Below are 19,389 nucleotides of genomic sequence, written 5' to 3'. Positions count from 1 at the left end.
CTCCCCCCCCCCCCCCGGGTCTGTAAAGAGAAGATTGGTTGGAAGCTGACCCCGTCCCGGCCATCCTGCAAGAGGAGACATGTTCCCGTAGGGAGGGATCTCCTACCACATCACTGACCAATGGCCAGAGGCACCCTGGCACTCCTGAGGGGAAGAAGCTTCTGTTCCCTAGCCTGCCCCTCACCCAGGAACCACACCAATGTCCACAGCTTCACCCTCGGCCACCCACATGCCATGTTGTTGTCCGTATGCACAAGTGGGGAGAGTGCATTGGAGCACCTTGACCAGTTTGGCGCTGAATTGGCTGCCCCAGACCCCAGGTCACGCATGGACATATTTAGAAGCACTGGCCTCCCACATATCCTGCCCCCTCCATTCCCCACATGCCTGGCAGAGGCGCAGGGCAGCTGAGGCAGCCACTCCACTGCCCAGAGTCACAAGAGGGCTCCTGGCTTGGATCCTTGGCTCACCTCTGGAGAGGGACTAAAGGCCCAGAGGAGACTACCTAGCCAGAAGAACTGGGCGGGCTCATCTGCTGCCTCTCCCTGAGCAAAGCAAAAAGATCCCCTCCCCTGTGCCCCCGAGTTCCGCCCCCCACCGCCCCATGAGGAGCAAAGGTGCAGCCAGGCCTCCAGTGTCTCAGCATTTTACTGCACAAAGAAGAATACGCAACACAAGGAAGAGGAGGAAGACTCAAGGAAGGGGTTTCACAATTCATAAGGACAGACAGGCAGACAGACACATCCTCAGGCCCACCCCTCCAAAAGAGGGAAGAGGAAGCCCTGGCCCTCAGACTCTGAGAACACTTCACAATATATTAAATATTTGCTCTGTACTGTACACCATTTGGCATTTTGTATCCCCATGTCTAAGAAACCCTGATTCCTCACAGCAGCTCAGTGCCAGTGGAGCCCCTCTGCCACACTCAGTCTCCCGCCCGCGCGCACGCACACACCCAAGCCGAGGGGCGCACTCCCACCTGGCCCACCATCATGGAGTGTTGCTTCAAGGCCCTCTCCTATCCAGAGCAGCAGGAACTGCTGGGGGACAGGTATGGGGAACGTGGTTTGGGGCTGGGCATTGCCCGTGGGGCTCAGGCAGAAGCCGCAGCAGGTACTGCCTGAGTGGCCAAGGGCATGGGGGGGCAACTCTGTCTCACAGCCTTTGGCTGGCTGCTTGGGGGGTGCACAGCACATCCCTGATGGGCAACACCTAAGAGCTGGAGCAGGGCAGAGCCAGGGGACTGGTGGCAGAGTCCTCTGCATCGCCAGTTGGGGCTTGGCACTGCTGTCGCCCCCCCCCCCCGCCCACCTCAGCCAACACCCCTCCTATGGGCTGGCACTGCCGGGAGGCAAGTGAGGCCCTGTCCCAGCCTCCTCCCCAGAGGCCCCTGGCTCTTCCAGCCCCGGCCCTGCTGGCAGCCATGCTCCATCACAATTGGTGCCCGCCATGTCAACCACCAGTGATGCCTCCCCCTGGCCCTGGCCCAAACACAACGGGATGCTCTCCCCTTCCTCCCCCTGTGGCACTGCCAATGGAGGTCCCTCAACAGGCTCCTCCCCAGCCATTGCTCCTATGCACTGCTCCCCCAGTCCTCCCTCCCTCTCAGCCCCACTGCTGCCTGATGATGGGGCTGGTTCTTCGGCTGCCAGCTCCTCCTGGCTGGGCAGTGGCTTGCAGGGCCTCTCCCTGGTGGTCTGGAGGCCCAGAGGTGTCTTCTCTGGGAGGCCGAAGCGAGGGCAGCTGTCCAGCAAGGTGGGTGACGAGGGGCCAGCACTGGAGACGGTGCTGGAAGGGCCACTGCTGCCTGCAGGGAGAACACGAAAAGTCAGGGCCCCAGGCACAAGGGTCCCAGCCGGCCGGGTCTTGCCTTGTGCCCCCTCCCCTCGGCCAGCTAGCAGAGACCCACTTCCTCTCCTGTGGCCAAGGAGACAACACCAGAGCCTGCCAAGGACTGCAGCCTTCTAAGCATGCCAGACTCTTTTCTGCCCCACGTCTCCTGTGCCCTTAAACCCCCAGCCAAGCCCTAAAGCCCACTTACACCACGGGGGCTTGTCGGAGTGGGGTTGCAGTGGCAGAGATGACAAGACTTGCTGCGGCACGAAGCCATGATCGCCACCGCTGCTGCCGCTGTGCACCTGGCCCTCCACCAGTGGATGAAAAAGACCTGTGGAACACAGGAAAAGAGGCTACTCTGTTGGCTCACAGGGGCTGCATCCGCTGATGCCCACAGACACAAAGGAAGGGGCTAGTAACCCCCCCTCCCATCCTTCTGATCAGCTGAGGGCACGTTTTGGGGATTTTACCCAACGTTGGGCAGAGAGAAGGGCACACATACAGTATATGCTTTGGGATTGGGGGGGGGGGGGTTCTTGGGTGCTCCCAGCTGTCCCTTGAGGGGTGTTGTTGTGGTGGCACATGAAAGTGTGCACTCTCTGCTGTAGAGCACAACAGTCTCTGCCCGCCATCCAGTCTTTCTTTCTTGTACCCATGGCATCTCCTCACAGCTGTTTGGTATACCAGGCCCTGATCTATGACACACCCCGGCCAAGCCTATGCTAATCCTTGGGATGGTGCATTGCCCAGTGGCTCCTAGACGCCAGCACTCATCTGCTGGCAACAGGCTGATGGGGCATCCATGGGGGGAGGGCTGCATTTGGGAAAGGAGGGAGTGGCTGCCATACTGTGAGGTGGATCCACCGGTGGATGTGTTTTGCCCACGTCAGAAGGCAAAATGAAGTTCAAGGTGCCTTTCCAGCCTGCAAAGTTCTGCATGGAACCGCCCAAACCATCAGGTAATCATTTTATTTCATTTATTAAAACGTATCTTAGTACAACTCTGCCCTCCCCATCACTGGTACCTGCGGGGGCTCCTTGGTGGTGACTGCTGCAGCTCTGGAGAAGAGCGGTCAAGAAATCATTCACCTGGCGCAAGGAGAGCGAGTTGTGCAGTGTCTCCAAGGGATGGATGCTGGGCACCATGGAGCAGCCTTCAAAGCCTGCAAGAAAAAAGCAGCCCCCCAATATGAGTCCAACCCCCCCATGTCTCTGCCAGGAACCCCAAAGCTGGCCCTCAACTCTGCAAGAGAGGCCATGCAGAAGCACCAGTTGCCCAACTCGATAAGATCCCAAAGAAGCCATCTAGGCCCCGATGGGAAGACCCACACCTCACAATCAGGGAAGGCAAACACAAGGTCGAGGGACGGAAAGAGACACGGCAAAGGAGAGGGGGCAGGGAAGGTCAAATTAAGAAGCGAACATACCATTAGTTGGATGCTTTGCAAATGACACAGAAAACCGCTTTACAGCTGGCATAGACAAGAGCTCTGGGAAGACAAGAAGAGAGCACTGGTTCAGTGGGGCCCCGGCCCTCCCTAGAGGCTCCCTGCCCCATGCGCCAAAGGCTGCCAAGAAAGGGAAGCCGTGGGCACAAGGTGCTGGCAGCCACATGCAGGGGCCCAGCCCCACCACCACCACCTTGGTTCATTTCCAGAAGGAATTTCTCTCTCCCAGGATGGATCAAATAATACCACATGGAAACAGCAACCCCCACCTCACATAACCCCCTGGCCAAATACTCCCAAACAATTCATACTAGGTCAGGGAAACAGGAGGTGTGGGGCTGGTCTGCTTCTCCATACTCCCTCCTGAGGATAGACAAGGTGCTCCGTGTGTGTCTGTCTCTGTGTGTAACCGGGGGGGGGGGGGGGAATCTCCCCAGCACTGCTCTGCTAGCACCCCATAGCCTTCAATGGGGGGGGGCAAGGGCAGAGCTGAGACGCCCCTTGAAGGCTTAAGGGTGCCAGCAGAGCAGTGCTGGGGAGATTCTTCCTCTCCTTCTGCCCCAAAACACCCCAGAAAAGGGGTAAGGCACATAAAGCTGTTGGGAAACTATAGTTTTTCAAGTTCTGCCCCTTTTCTGTCCGCTGAGGGCTGCCAGCCTTTGCATCCCACCAAGGGCAGAAGACCCCCAAGAGCTCAGTCGCTGTCTCACCTCACTCCCCTTTCCCTCTTCTCTCACCCTTAAATCCCTGAGATGGTCTCAGTTTTTCAATCACTGTGACACCTCTCTGACAGCCTGGTCTTTGCCTTATGTTCATGAAGAAGTTTAATAACAACCAGGATAAATGTTAAATGAACTCTGAAACCGCGCACGCACACAGCCAGACTCCATCATGTGTGAGTGACATGCGGGAGGAGGCACAATCTCAGCCCTCAAAGTCCTTTGGCAGATACTCAAGCCAGGCAGCTTTGTCCTCCTGGTGAGAGACAGGGCTTGGCAGCCAATGCCCTGCCCATTAGTCGCATGCTCCCAGGGCAATGGGGGACCGCAAGGCATTAGGAGCAAAGGGGAAGGAGCCATTTGCCAGCGAGTGGCCTCCTGAGGCTCTGCCTGACCTTCCCTGAGCAGATTCCCTCCCTCCCCTCCTCAAGATTGGAGGGCACAGCCACCTCTGGACAAGAAAAACAATGCTAAACTCTGGTGAAGACATGCTCCCTCCTATCTGTCACATCTGTACACAGGGCGCTAAAGCAGGTGGGAGCAGAGCAAGTGGATCCATGGCTCAGTCCTAGGATGCCCACCTACCGTCTTTGTACAGGAAGCTGGAACCAAACTTCTTCCCATGGCTGCGGGCATAGTCCTGCAGGTTTGGGGCACTGGAAGAGCCTCCGAGAACAGTAGTGCTGAAGAGGCCCGTGCACTGTGACCCTGCAAAGACCCGGTAGGCCATCGGTATTGAGCATTCCCACGCACCCCCGTTCCTCATGGCTCTTGCCATCTGGGCTAGCAGAAAAGGCTGTGGCATGGATAGAGGAGCACAGGCAAGCACCTCTTCCTCCTCCCCCAGACGGGGCAAAGGAAGAAGCCAGGAAGGACTCCTGGGCAGCTCCAGGCAGGAAAAAGGGCGAGGCGTGTTCTGACCAGGCAAGGTGGGGGGAAAGAGGCAGGGCTGGGCAAATGTCAGGAGCTGCCAGGCCTGGATGCAGGAGCACAGAGTCTGCAAAGGAAGCTGGAAGCCCCTGGGAGGCTAAAAGTATCCCTCTGGGCAACAGCAAGTTAGGTAGCCATCGGTGGTAAAGTGAGAGAGAAGAAATGGATTGGAAAGGCTTCACTGCTGCTCAGGGAAGGGGTCTCAGGCAGATGAAAACTGAGCTTCAAAACCCCCACTACCCCCACAAAGTGGAGCTCCCGGGAGAATCTCCCAGAGACAGACAGACAGACAGACAGACAGACGGACAGACAGACAGACAGACAGAGGCACAGATAAGCTGAGGAGAAAAAGGCTCCTACCCAAGCCCCTCTGCTTGACTTCCGAGGAATGCCTGGAGTAGGAGAAGAGGCGATATCCACCAGCCTTGGAGGACGACTCTGAGAGCACCTGGGAGGAGAAGCACCTGGGAGTCTATCACCCACCCTGGCAAACTCTGCTCCCAGCCCTAGCCCAGCAGAGAGGCTCAGCAGCCTCCTCAGACAAGCCAGGGCCCAGGATGCTTGAAGGAGGCTGGGAGCCACTGCTGGGCCACAACTCACAGCTGCCTCCTGCCCCCCCCCCCAACCCCCAACAAACTTCCAGCCCTTTCCAGTACCTCCATGGAGCCAGTCTTGCGGTTGCGGATCAGTGGGGACCTTCGTTGGAGGCAGACAGGCTCCAGGGACTGGGAGGCCAGCTGGTGCACATGGTCTGTCTCATCAGTGCCCTTCGCCTCGGCCCCATCCTCCTGGCCATTCCCATGCTCCAGCTTCTTTACCTCCTTCTGCAACGAAGTAGAAGGGAAGGAGATTCAGGGGTGGGGAGGATCATCAAAGGGGTTAAGGATGGAGGAGGGCAGGAGGACCCACAAGCCACAAAACAGGCTTGGTGACTGTCATGCCTCCAGAGCATCTTTGATGCTCTTGAGACATATATTTAGTTGAGATGATTGATATTAGACTTTCTATATATCAGTTTAGGAGGGGAAATAGAGATCTACAGCTTTAAGAAAGAAAAGGATTGTGGGAAATCCCAGGGTCTTATACTGTCTCCCTCTAGCTAGTTTCTGTTGTGTAGTAAGATTTCAGCCAAGTCAGATCTGGAGAGAGTATTTTCCTTTGACAAAGATAAGTCCACAGAAGAAGAAAGGTAAAACCCACCAAGAAGAAAGAGCAAAGTATTTAAGAAGCACTATTGAGAAAAAGGAGATCAGTTTCATACTTTTGTGTTTATAACCAGTAAAGCTTTTGAAAACTTAAGAAAGCTGTGGACAAGTCTTTTGTTCAGTCTGTGTTCCTAGGAGCCAGAGGCATGACTACACCCAAAGTCCATAGCATTGCTCTTGGGACAAAACAGTGACACTTTCAACGCCACGTCAGAGTGGCCCAATTGATGAACATTCATGTGGTGCCCACAAAGGAAGAAGAAGGTAAAGCAGCTGTTCCTCATTCATGCCCAGCTCCAAGGGGTGTCTATGGGGAAGGACATGAGGGAGAGCATCAGGAGGCACCTCCCCACACGGTCATGGGACTCACCTCTGCTGACGCTGGACGGAAGCCGGACCCGGCTGGAGTGCTACTGTCCCCCTCACAGCCCTTCACCCCTGGGCTGAAGTGCAGCTCCACATGGAACCTCTCCTCAGACGAAGGGTCCTGCCAAGACAGCAAAGGTCCTGCTAGCCCAAAGGCCGGCATGGGCACTGGGCACTGGGCACTCTGCATGTGCCCACCCTCCCTGCCTCACCTTGTTATTGTCCTCGTAGAGCATCACCACAATCTGGGTCATATAGTTCAGCTCCGAAATGGCACTGAGATAATCCATGGCCCTCTTCCACTGTGAATCTTTAGACTCCTGGCAGACAAAAGAGCGGCGTTGGCAAGGGGGTGAAACGGGCACAGAACTAACACCAGGAACCACACATGTGCAGGACTCTAGTTCTAGAATGCCCCCATGCATAGGGATTTTTCCAATCGCTCCTCATTTGCCCAAGGCAGGGATGGGAAATACTGGCCAGACAGGGCCATCCTCCCTCAGGGCCAGCACTGATTGAGAAGGCCACACGCCTCTGATCACTCTGGCTACAGGTGCACCTCGGCCAACACTCCTGCCATTTGCAGGATGCCCTTGGCATCACCCAGCCCACACAAGGGGCAGTCCCCACATCGTGGCTCATCAACAGACTGCAAACTCTTCCACCCCTTCTTTGAGCTTTGGCTGAAGAGCCCACCTGGGCCCAGGGGTTCCCTTGGAGAACCATCTTGGCTCCATTTGAGCCCCTCACAACCTGCCAGGGCACATCTGTGGGAAAAGCAAGCACTGTGTGGGAAAGGAGCCCACACAGCTCAGCCATGGAGCAAACAAAATGGGGCCTCCTCTTCCCTGGCCATGAGAAAAGCCTCCACCACACATACACACCTTCCTTCCTTCCTCTCCCTCTCTTGCCCTGAGATGGAAAATGCAGAGCCAAGCTTGCCTGCAGCCAGCAGAGGAGCCAGTCAGCCAGGAGGCTTTCCCAAGAGCTTCATATGCTCCCTGCCGCCAGCAGAAGTGGGCCAAATGCAGACAGGCCACCAGGCATCCTAGAATGGCTCTGGGTGGAGCCAGGGGGACCATGCCTTGGTGCGCGTGCACATCACAGCTCAAGCCCACCCCACTCCCTGTCCTCCACCAGCCTCACTTACATCCAGGAGGCCCCCGTAGCGGAAGAGGCTGAGCAGGGAATGTACGTGACTCTCACTGGTGAAGTACAACCGTGTCCGGACGTGGCGCCCAGGAGATAGGACGCCCCTGGAATACCTGGAATCAGATAGGTCAAACTCATGGCAGCCACTGAGCCCTGGGTTTGGGTGGCTGGAAAGGATGCTAATCCAGTTGAGGAGAACAGTGACCCAGCAGCCCAGCCAGCCAACAGTCACTCTCCTACCAGGTTTTATCACTGAGCCAAGAGTTCTAGCTCCATTGGCAACCAAAAAGGGCTCCTTAGTAGCCAGTCCAGATTCAAAGTGGGAAGGTGGATACCCCAGCCAAGGTACCTACAGCCTGAGACTGGGATGAAGTAGCAAGGGGACCTTCCAGGCAGGAAAGGCACAAGAAGTGACATTTTCAGGCACAAGGCAGGGCAGGGTCCCATGTGGGATGTGTAGAATGTGGCGGGGGAGTGTGTGATCAGTGCAGTGATCTCCCAGCCCTCAAGGAACATGTCTGTCTCCATGAAGCCAAGGGAAATTTAACCCAGAAACACTGAGAGAAGCAAGGGGACTGTGGGCAAGACCTTTGAGACAGTGATAACTTCAGCCCCACCCCAGGATGCCAGCTGGGTCTCAGGGAAAGGAGGCCTCACTCAGAAGAGGAGGGAGGGGATCCCTTGGGACATTCCTTGGAAGACAAGCAGGACAATTCGTGGCCATCAGCTCCACCAAAGGCTGCTGGTCAGGATGGACACACGTCCGTCTCTGGGATGAGAAACACGGTGCCTGTCTGTCAGCCTGGGGCGCAGTAGTCCATCTTAATCCTACCCGCAGGGAGCAACTGATTTGCCACTATGGGAGCAAGCAGGATGCTGGCTCAGAGAAGAGGCCGATCCAGTCTGGTCCTCTGGCTTCTCTTAGGACAGAGCAAGAGGGTCACACGAGGAAGGGATGGAACACAAATGAAGGTTTCTCAGGTTCCACACAGGGAGTGATCCTGGTGGATAACTGCCACAGTGGAAGAGGAGTAGGACAAGGAGGCACAGCATCTGTCCCCCATCGTGAAGCCAGCCCTGCCTGCAAGACATTACCAACCCCAACCTGAGTCGCTTTCTGTGTGGTCCTTACAGGGGATGCAGTTTGTTGACTGATTCATCCTCATGGGTTCTTTGTAGGTCCAGCTGGATCTTCCGGATGAGCGGCAGGCAGAAGCCAATGGCAATCTCTAACTTCTCTTGCTTGCTAATGCCATATTCCTGCCAAGGAGAAAGGGGGGGGGGAGTGGTAGAGGAAGACACGAAGTGTGGAGGGCACTGTGGTGCCAAGCCTGGGGCCCTGACGCCGGTCCATCCCACCACCTCCTCTGCCACCCAGAAAGTGCTGGACACAAAAGCCTCGAAGGCCCAGCCCACATATACCTGTGGGATGACAACGTCGGCCAGGGCCTTGGAGAGGTGGAGAAGCTCCGTGGTGCCCTCCAGCTGCAGGGCCGTGTTGTGCTGCACATCATATTTGACGCAGTCGTAGATGTCAGGGATCTTGCTGATGTCATAGCGCCGGTTCTTCAGGCGGAAGTCCTGCTCCAGCTTCCTCCAGCGCTGAAGCATCAGCTCCAGTGTCTCGCTGTGGTAAAGCTGCAGATCTACAGGAGCAGCAGTGAGACCCACAGCCATTCTCCCCGCCCATCAGACTTGCTGCACAAGCAGAGGAACCCATGCCACAAATGCCACTGGGCTTTAGTTGGCAGTTCGCAGCAGCCAGCAAGCCCTTTGCCTACAGCTCCCCACCCCCTTCTAGTTAGGCTTCTGCAAAGAAGAAAGCTTGAAAGAGGCAAAGGAAGGCACAGAGTGGCACTGACTCAAAAAGAGTTGCCTGGGCTGAGCATGCCCTCTGGCACACAGTTCTCCAGCTGTGGGTATGCCTAGGCACCATTACTGCCGATTTGTCATCAGCATCAGTTGGTGGGCCATGGGGTTCTAGTAGAAGACAAAGCCAACCCTGCCAATGGGAGACCTGCCCCCACTACTACTGGAGGGCACCAACACAAGAAGGCCACCCGTCCCCTCCCTTCCTCCCTCAATCCCTCCCTTCTCATGCCCACCGTCCGGCTCAGTGGAGAGATTCTTCTCCCCACCTGCAGACTTGGGGTCCTCCATTCGCTTCTGGATCTGGGACGTGAGGCTCTCAATCAACTCAAAGACCCGGTCACAGATTGCCACAGGATTCTGGATGATGCCCATAGATTTGATGAGTGAAGTGCTACCCGTTGGTGCCAACTGAAAAGAGACCAGAGGAAAGAGTCAATTCATGCTTGTGTGCCCCATGTGCAGCTCCAAAATTCATGCACAAAATGTATCATGCAGACTTTTGAAACTTTATTTGCTTCTTCATCAGGCAAAAATGTTAAAAGTCATACTGGAGTGGAAAAGTCACAATGTTAAGTCACATACCTACATTTTATCTTGGATGTTATTTCTGTTGTCTGTTTGGGTGGTCTTTGAAAGCTTGCATTATGCATTTTAGGTGGTCAACACAGGCATCACTGTTCTGTGGATTTTGTTGTATTTTGCTGAATGGCCAACACAGCTACCTCTGGACACGTTCTCGCTCAGTGACAAATTTTGAATGGGAGTGAAGGATCTGCAAACCTCAGTCTTTACTAGGCAGAGACTGAAGCTAGTAGTCTTCTCCAGGCTCTCGCTTCAGGGGCCATTTATCATTACTTTTGCGCTGGCCCACACTGATCTATGCTACCTATTTATTTAATGGTAGCTTGCAACACATATTCCTAGTTTTCTCACTGGATTTCCAACCGCCTTGAGAAAGATTTTTGTTTTGCCATGTGTTCTAACAAAATATAGGCAAGATAGCCCCAATCCCTGAACCATCACCTTCTCATAGTCCTCCTCACTGAAGGCAGCATCCTTCTGCATAATCTCCCGGAGCCTGGCCTTCACCCGGTGTTGGCAGCTGCTGAGGGAGTCGCTGTCGCTGTCTAGGAGGCCATTCATGTTGGCGCTCTTCACCATTTGCACCAGAATGGGGGTCAACTCCCCCTCTAGCGCTAGGAGACCCTGCAGGAAAAGCAGCCTGGCTTTACAATGGCTGGCCTGGATCTGGACCTGTGGAGAGGAGAGGGACGGGGGCCACACACACACAGGCACCCTGGCAGCGCATAGGAGGTTCCGGGCACAATGGACCTCCACACCAGAGTGGCCCAAGAGGACTCTGCAGCCCCTCTGGCAAGAAGCTCCTGCCCCTCCCTCCCAAAATACACCCCAAAGGGAAAAGGGGACCAAGGAGGCACCTTTGCAAAGGCGGCAGCCGTCATCTGGACTCGGCCCTCATCGGATGCATAGATCTTAAGGTCGTGGCGGTATGTGCTGTGCAGGCGAAGGAGGCCACACCCAGGGAAGCCAGCATAGTCCCCTGGGCCCAGAACAGGAGGAGAGGACCTCAGTGCCCATGGTCCCCTGCCAGTTTCCCACCCAAACAGAGACTTCAGGCTGGAGAAAAGAGAAGCACGCTGGGGGAGGGCCCAATCCTGAGTCTATCTTGGGTTAGAAATGCTACCACAACTCTCAGTATTTGGCCAACGCCTCTAGGCAACCCAACTATTTTCATGAGATAGTCTAAATTTCCTCATACCATTTGGGCCAAGAAGTTCCAGAGTGGCGACTGCCCATGGGACAGAGCAGAAGAAGAGGAAAGCCTCACAGAATGCCCTACTGCCCTCCCTGCCCAAGCCATGCAGGGGGACAGGAGGCCTGTAGGGCATTCTGTGAGGCTTTCCTCTTCTTCTGCTCTGTTCCATGGGCAGTCGCCACTCTGGAACTTTTCGGCCCAAATGGCATGAGGAAATTAAGACCCGGGTCCTGGGTAAATCCCTGCACACCACCAGGCGCTCCTCTCAGCCCTGGGGGTGCCTCGCTTCTCCTTTCACTTGGAAATACTTTGATGGGGGGGCTCCAAAAAGAGTGACACAGACGCCAACAAAGACGGCTTGTGAAGGAGTGAACAGGCAGGTCCAGCTCCACCAGGGCTAGCCTGAAGAAGAAGAGCCCTCCCTCCAGTCAATCTGCCTTGGTCCAGGCCTCAGAGGGAGGGAAGAACCACTTTCCCACTATCATTCCTTTCTCCTTTCGTGTCATGTCTTTTGAGGGCAGGGAACCGTCTAATTAAAAATAATCATTGTAAGCCGCTGTGATAGCCTTTAGGGCTGAAAGGCAGGGTATAAATACCATACATAAATAATAAAATCAGGCGGCCCCCAACTGGACCAAGCCAAGTAAATGCCTTCGACAGGCCCAGAAAGATTGCTGGATATTTGGTTGCATTTTGCCTTCTCTCCAACACACAAGCACCCCCATGGCATGCGGAGTGGGGTGAACACTTGTGCTGGGAGGGTGAGTGGACTGCAGGGAAGAGAAGTCCTGTCACCCCTGGGGCCAAAGGGTCCCCTGGTCCCTCCCTCCGCCCCATTCTCACCTTGGCCCCCTGGGTACATGCAGCGGAAGGCCCGCCCCAGCTCCTCCGCTTGGACTCTCCCGGCCGGAGTCAGCTCACCCCCCCACTTCAGCACCAGCAGCAGCGATGGGGAGGGGTCTTTGTGGGCATCTGGAGTGGACAGAAAGGAGGCAGCGTCACCTCCGTGCCAAGCAGGGAACTGCTCAATTTGGCCGCCCCCAGGGTGAGGCAGGGAATGGGGCAGAAGGGTGGACACACCAGCCTCAGTTACTGCAAAACAGGCCAGAGGGAAGCAAAGCCACAACCAACAACCACCTTTGCCCATAATTTGTTGCTGTTTTGTTATGCACCTTCAAATCATTTCTGACTTATGGCAACCCTAAGGCAAACCTATCACAGAGTAGTCTGGTCTGAGAATGTGTGACTTGCCCAAGATTGCCCAGTGGCTACCATGGCTGAGAGGGGATCAAAACCTGATCTCCAGAGCCGTAGTCCCATGCCCAAACCATAAAACTACGCTGCCTGCTGACTCCAAGTACTTCCCCAGCCATGGTCTGATTACTCTTCAGGTAAATGAGAGGAACAGGGGCAGCCATCTCAATTTTGCCAACGTGCTGCTGTGGACCTGCAATTTTAACTGGGGAATCCCCAGCTCATGATTTGCACCACTACTGTCTACAGAGCTGCCAGCCCAGAGCTTCCTGCAGAGGCTCCCGGTCTCCCCCAGTCCCTTCACCCACTTTCCAGCCCTCACAAGGGGAGCCAGATACCTGCCTTCCTCTTCACTGGATGCCTTGAGCTGGCCGCTAGGCAAGTAAGTCAGCTGCACCTTGCGGTTGATGCCAGAGAAGTGTCCGTACCTGTCGGGCGGGGGGAACCTGGCATCACTCTCTGTCTGGAAGAACATCCCCACCCTCACAGCAGCCAAACCACTTTCTCCCAAAGTGGAGAAAGCCAATTCTGCTCTCGCCTCCCTCCTGAGAGCCAGGGCACATGCTGACATGCCAGGCTTCTGCACTGTGGAGGGCCTGGCCCTTGGGAAAGCCCAGGTCTGCCAGGCAAAGGAAAGGAGCTTTCCACTTCTAGATCACCCCGCCATCACAGAGTTTTCCTGGGGAAATGGCTAGTAGGGTTGGGGAATGAGTCCAGCTTCCTGGTTCCCCTCTTCCCTCACATCTCCAGAACAGTCTTCAGCTGCTCCAGCTTGGTCTTCTGCTGATCCACCACCTCGAAGCCACCAGGTGCTCCCTGCTCCAACACCAGCAAGCGGGCAATGTCCAGCACCTCCTGGCAGGGAGAAAGGGCTACATGGTGGCAAGCAGCTTGGCCCTGGGTTCCCTGGACATCCACTGGGAAGCAACATTGTCCTCCCTCCAGTTCCTCTTGTGAGCAAGGGGCTTTTTTTGCCATCACAGGCTTCCCTTGAATTCCCATAGACAAGAAACTCTGACTCTCTCTCTCTCTTTTACACACACACACACACACACACACACACACCCTTCCTGAGTGCAGAGCCAGGGGAAGGTGGCCTCATCTGGACCTGGGTCCCCTGCTCTCCCTCACCTGGAGCTGCTCTGGCTTCTTCAGTTTCAGCTTTCCAGTCTTGTAGCCCTCATACTTTTCAAATAACGTAAAGAACCTGGAAGCAGTAAGACCCACATGAACAGGGACTAGCCCAGATTAGTTTACACACACACACACCCTGCTGAACCCTGCTGTCAAAGCTTAAGCAGAGGCTCGCACCATTAGGGCACCACTAGGGCACTACTATCTCCTCTGTGCGCCCTTGGCCAGGAGAAGTTGGGGAAATGCTGCTGAATCTGGTGCCATTGAGTGGGTGTGGGGCAAAAATATATCTGTGTGGCTCAGTGGATGGGAGTTTAGGCCCGAGGGAAAGGAATCCAAGACCTTCTTTGAACAAAGAGGGATGCCCCACTACCCGTCCTGACCTTCCTTTACCTTGGGTGTTTGACCTCCATCTTCATTTTCTGCTTGGGAGTGCGATCCCCATGTCGTATCACCGCAATCACACACCGCAGCTCCATCCTGAGGAGGGGAGGAAGAAGGGATCCCATCCACACCTGAGAAATTCTCTCTGGCTAGGAGGGCATCTTGGTCCACAGAGCATGGGCCCAAGGCAGCTAAACCAAAGTTGAATCCAGACAGGACCAATCAGGAGGAAGGTAGGCCAGCGAAGGGGACCAGCCTGTGCAAGGTGGGATTTTTCACACCCTGAAGGCTGCACAGGTTTGATGCATGGCTATACCGTCCTGGATGAGGCCTGGAACCCAGAGTCCCCAATGTGGGTGGCAAGGCAGAGCCTGGTGACTGGGCCACCCCCCAAACCACCATCTCTTACACTGCAAGAGGTGTTCCCCCCCATTAAAATGGAGGCCTGTGAGTCAAACAATCGGCTGATCAGCAAAGTTCCTTCTCTCCCTTCTCTAGCAGAGTCAAAAGGAAGCATGGTCTGCATGGAGTCCAACCAAAGAAGATGCTCTCCATACCTTCCCAATGGACACTCTTGCAGCCATGTCTTCCTCAAGCGGAGGGAGAGGGCAGCTCCTAAGGCATGCAGGGGCAGGGGGAGGCGGCTGCTGCCACTCACATGGTCCCTGATGTAGTGGGAACAATGGGGATGTCTTCAGCCTCCGTGGGGATAGACCAAGGAATCTGGAACTGGGGGGCCATCTCACGCATGATGATGTTCCTGGCCATGAAAGAGGAAAGACCCCATGACTGTGTGAGAAGCCCCTCTCCCACATCTGCAGCCAAGGGAAGCTCAGCAGAGCAGCGGCCAGTCTGTAGGGTACCGGGGAGTTGAGGGCTGACTGGCCAGCCAAGGCCCCTCTCCCCTTCCAGCAGTAAGGCTTCACACTGGCCAGGCAGTTTCCTGGCATGAGGGGATGACATCCTTCAGTATGCTAGGACTGAAAAAAGGGATACACAGATGTACCCCAGGATCTTGGCGCAGTCATCATAATACTTCATGGAGTTCTTCACAAAACTGAAGCCGTTGACATCACAAACAAAGGAGTGGCCATTAGCCCTCAGGAGGTCGAAGCCACACACCGTCTGCTGTTGGGGGGAGGCAAAGGAGAGTCAAGCAGCAACCGATCAGGGGCAGAATTGGTTCCTCTATGCCTGCTGTGCTCCCCAAGACCCTGACCCTGTCTGGATGGCTCCAAAAAGGAACGAGAATGCATGGGAAGGAAAGGATGGTGAAAGCAAAGACTTCTCTCTCACACAGGGAGAGCCCCAGAGGGCCCTGGCGCTGGCAGCAGCAACAACAAGCAGGAGGAAGAAAGGCTGTCAGGCAGCACTTCAGACTTGGGTGAGGAAACCCTCACACCCTCTTTGCAGGGAGGTCAGTTCGGCATCCCATTCCTCCCCAGCAGCCCAGTCTGTGCCACAGCAAGCTTTCCCAGGCCTCAGTGACATGAGCAGCTGAACTCAGGAAGAAATCCAGGAGACTGTAGGACTAAGAGAGAGACCGGGAGCACATACCTTGAAAGCCACACAGACCTTTCGGGCCACCAGCTTCTCAATGGCCGTCAGCATCACTGGGTAGCGAATCTCTTTTCCTTCACTATCCCGCTCCACCTTCCCGTCCAGCGCAGGGGACTTCCGGGCTTCCGCATGTGCATAGTCAGGCCCCACCGTGTATACCTACGGCACAAAAATCCCAAGTACTGACCCCCTCCCAGAGCTGCCCAAAGGGCTTCAGCCCCACCAGCCGCACACACCAGCCCCCTGCCTCACCTTGACATCTGTCCCATCTGTTGGCATGAATTCCTCATAAATGTAGGAGCCTGTTTTCCGCACACTGCTCTCTGGGGAGTAAACGCTGCTCCGACTCCCAATCTGGAAGAAGTGGAGAAGGACCTCAGGGAGAGGACGCCAGGCTGGGATGCCAGCAGGATGGCATTGTGGCCCAGAAACAGGACCAAGAAGCAGTTCCCTGAATGAGGAGAACTCCATAATAAGGCATCCTGAGCTCCATAAGTCCTCAAAACCCAGGCAGTCAAATTACACAGAAATATGGGATGAAGACACCAGAGAGCTCATAGAAGCAGGTGCACATGCTAACAAGTGGAAAGAGCCCAGAGCTGCTGGCAAACTTGTCCATGCATGTTCAGTTCCAGCTCCCACAGCCACCTCCGCCATCAAGGGATCCCATTCTACACTTCCCGGCCATCTTAAAAAACGTGACTCTCCCCGCCTTCCCCCCTCACCTTGCGGAAAAGGCGCTGGCTGCCCCCACCCGCCGAGGTAGGATAGTAGATGTAGACGTTGTGATCCTCGGCACTGACAGGCTTCTCCACGAAGGGCTTGGGGAAAACAGCCCCGTTCACCTCCACATGATCCTCCCCCTCCACCAGGTTGCATTCTGCAGCCAAGGCACAGTTCTGTCCGTTGGAGAGGAGGAGACAGACAGCCGCCCCGCTTCCTTGGTTTGCGCCCCACAGGGCCCTTCGCTGGGATTCCACCTCTAGCTGCTGGGCTACAGCACTGGGGAGAGCCAGGTTCAGAGTGCCACCCAGCTAAGATTCACTGCACAAGCTCAGCCCAAACTGGGTTGGGCCGGAGTGATGTGAGGATGCTGCCTTGCAGCTCTGGGAGAAAAGCTAGGCTAAAAGGTAAAACGGATATGACCAAGAGAGACAGGCTACTGGACTGGGAGGAGGAATCAGCCACTTGGCATGTGCCCACAGGCTCCCTTCCAGAGGCAAGAACCTCCTTCAGTTGCCTTGCCAATGTCCCAGCAACTCTGGTCCTTGGGGAGTCCTTCCAGTGTGTTTCGCCAGTGGGCAGGGGCCATCTGCTAGGTGGAACTCAAGGGCCCCAAAAGCAGCTGCCTCTCTAGCAAAGAAGGGGACTGCTGCCACAGTGGAGCCAAGCCATAGGGTCCAAAGCGGCTGCTCAGGCCCTACCCACAGGCGACTCACCCTCTGGCTTATCAGGGTCCCGGTTGAGCACCGCGTAGCAGGGCAGGTCAATCCCCTCTTCCTGCAGGATCCGATAGACCTCCCGCCTGCAGGGGACATGGAGCAAAGAGCAAAGTACTGCCTTTCCTCTGGGCCTAAACAGAAGCACCCTCCCCCCCCCCCCCCCATAGCACATTGGGCTTCTCTGAAACCCTGCATTGAAACCCTCCAGCAAATGATTGCCAGGAGAGGCCAGCAGGGTGACCGCAGCCGCCCCATGCCAATGGCCAGCCTGGTCTCTGGAGGAACCGTCCACAAGCATCACACCTGACATCCTGTGAAGGAGCATCTGAGGTTCAAGAGAAGCTCACTGAGTCGTAGTCAGGAGTTGCAGCAACCCAACCCTGAGATTGGTCTTTAAGCCAACAGGCCCACTGTGTGTCTGCCCTGCCCTCCCTCACATCTCCAGCGTCTAGGTTTCTTCTCAGAAGCCAAAAGCTCTATGGCCATGAGGACTAGAAGGCCAAATATGCCTCAGTTTTTGAATGCGGCCTCCCCGCAAACCAAGACACCTGGTCTGAGAGGCCTCTCTCTCCTCCTCTTCCGTGGGTCCAGCCACGCTGCCCACCAGGCAATCTCCCCGCGCCCCATCCCTGGCCTCTGCCTCAGCCTCACCTGTCCTGGATGAAGTACTGCATGTCGAGGTCGTTGATAAGGAAAGGGCTCCGCAACTTGGCATAAGCCACGGCCTTGTCCAGCGGGAACCCTGAAAAGGAGATGCCCTCAGGCGCAAGCCAGCAAGGAGAGGAGGCAGAAGGCAGGCAGGGGAGCCCCGTGCCACCCTCACCCACCTTTGGGATGGAAAGAGATGAGGCCATGGCAGGGCAAGGCAGGCAGGGGAGCCCTGTGCCACCCTCACCCACCTTTGGAATGGAAGGAGATGAGGCCATGGCAGGGCAAGGCAGGCAGGGGAGCCCCGTGCCACCCTCACCCACCTTTGGAATGGAAGGAGATGAGGCCATGGCAGGGCAAGGCAGGCAGGGGAGCCCCGTGCCACCCTCACCCACCTTTGGAATGGAAGGAGATGAGGCCATGGCAGGGCAAGGCAGGCAGGGGAGCCCCGTGCCACCCTCACCCACCTTTGGAATGGAAGGAGATGAGGCCATGGCAGGGCAAGGCAGGCAGGGGAGTCCCATGCCACCCTCACCCACCTTTGGAATGGAAGGAGATGAGGCCATGGCAGGGCAAGGCAGGCAGGGGAGCCCCATGCCACCCTCACCCACCTTTGGAATGGAAGGAGATGAGGCAGTCGCAGGGCGGCCAGTTCTCCACCGGTTCGTTCAGGATGACGTCTTCCCCCATGATGACCACCGCGATGAAGTCGAACCTGCAGAGCCGCTCCAGGATCTGCGTCATGGGCTTGGACTTGGACTTTTTGGTCATGGCACAGATGCCCACCACGATCTGCCGCTCCGGAGGCTGAGGAGGGAGAGGCCAGCCGGCGTCCATCTAGGGCAAGGGCCAGGCCTGCCCCGGCCCTCCCTGCCCCCGCCTTCCCGCCAAGAGACACAGGGGCCTCCCGGGGGGCTCCGGGGGCTCCGTTAGAGACCAGGAATGCTGTTGCCGCCCCAGACCCAGGAGAAGCCCTCCCCGAAACCCTGGCTAGGTCCCTGGGCTGCCCTTCCCAGCAGAGTCCCCACCAGAGTCCCTCCCCCGGGGCTCCTCCTCACCGACTCCTCGTCCTCGGCCTCGTCGTCCTCGAAGAAGTCGAGCTCATCCTCCATCTTCATCGCTGCTCCCCGGCGCTGCGCCTCCTCATCTCGGGCGCCCACGAAGAACCGGGCAGCCGCCTTCGCCTCGCCCCCGCCGTGGCCCTCAGGGCAGCCGCCCGCCCAGGAGGACATGCCCGGCCGGGGCCCCGACCATCCCGCCCTGGAAGGGGCCCCGTTGGCGGAGAGGGCCGCCTCCCGCTACGGGGCTTCCGGGGGCGAAGGCAGGCAGGGGCCGCCGGGAGACCCGGAAGCGAAGGGGGCCGGAGGCGGACGGGAAGAGGGCTCCCTGCCCCGAAAGGAGGGAGGGAGGGAGGGCCGAGGCCACACACGACTTCCGCCGCCGCCGCCGCCGCCGCCGCTTCCGGTTCCCGGGAAAGAGACGAGACAGGGACCTGGGGAGGCCCCGCCCACCTGCTTCCCTCCGGCGGAGGCACGTGGAAGGCTCTGGCCAATGGCGGCGTGCTTACTCGGGGCGCGGGCCAATGGGCGGGGCGCGCCGAGGGCAGGCGGCTCTTGCGCGGCGCCGCCCACAGCGACCCCGTGCGGCCGAGGAGAGAAGTGC

The 19,389-nt window shown here is 56.8% G+C and overlaps 1 protein-coding gene across 6 annotated transcripts; it reads right to left on the bottom strand.

The window, feature by feature from the left end:
- Positions 1-630: 630 nt before the first annotated feature.
- LOC149307556 (inositol hexakisphosphate and diphosphoinositol-pentakisphosphate kinase 1-like) lies at positions 631-19,149 on the bottom strand. 6 transcript variants are annotated; one of them, XM_089539442.1, is made up of 29 exons: positions 18,786-19,149; positions 18,339-18,534; positions 17,731-17,821; positions 17,077-17,162; positions 16,363-16,517; positions 15,890-15,991; positions 15,635-15,796; positions 15,084-15,205; positions 14,736-14,837; positions 14,087-14,173; positions 13,691-13,766; positions 13,302-13,414; positions 12,902-12,987; positions 12,149-12,277; positions 10,968-11,089; positions 10,552-10,734; positions 9,795-9,936; positions 9,079-9,302; positions 8,789-8,916; positions 7,655-7,769; positions 6,717-6,824; positions 6,509-6,625; positions 5,590-5,757; positions 5,294-5,381; positions 4,589-4,711; positions 3,264-3,326; positions 2,862-2,999; positions 2,042-2,167; positions 631-1,807 (listed from the first exon to the last, which is right to left on the bottom strand). In XM_089539442.1, the coding sequence occupies exons 1-29, from the start codon at positions 18,957-18,959 to the stop codon at positions 1,329-1,331; spliced, it is 4,005 nt and encodes a 1,334-aa protein (XP_089395568.1). In that variant the 5' UTR covers positions 18,960-19,149; the 3' UTR covers positions 631-1,328. The 6 variants fall into 6 exon arrangements, with proteins under 6 accessions (XP_089395568.1, XP_089395569.1, XP_089395572.1 ...); XM_089539443.1 differs by having other exon boundaries at positions 15,084-15,202; positions 18,786-19,147; XM_089539446.1 differs by lacking the exon at positions 18,786-19,149 and having other exon boundaries at positions 16,363-16,536; positions 18,339-18,429.
- Between the last annotated feature and the right edge of the window lie 240 nt (positions 19,150-19,389).

This window comes from Sceloporus occidentalis, unplaced genomic scaffold (genome assembly GCF_023333645.1).
Source record: "Sceloporus occidentalis isolate IW3139 unplaced genomic scaffold, rSceOcc1.0.p SCAF_9, whole genome shotgun sequence".
In the NCBI taxonomy this organism is placed as follows: Eukaryota; Metazoa; Chordata; class Lepidosauria; order Squamata; family Phrynosomatidae; genus Sceloporus; species Sceloporus occidentalis.
This window is presented reverse-complemented; position numbering and strand designations above follow the sequence as displayed.

Coding starts and splice junctions, on each gene's coding strand:
- LOC149307556 (XM_089539442.1), bottom strand. CDS start 18,959: ATGTCCTCCTGGGCGGGCGGCTGCCCTGAGGGCCACGGCGGGGGCGAG. Junction 9,937..10,551: donor GTGAGGAGGACTATGAGAAG/GTGATGGTTCAG, acceptor GTCTCTTTTCAG/TTGGCACCAACGGGTAGCAC. Junction 3,000..3,263: donor TGCAAAGCATCCAACTAATG/GTATGTTCGCTT, acceptor TTTTTCTTGCAG/GCTTTGAAGGCTGCTCCATG.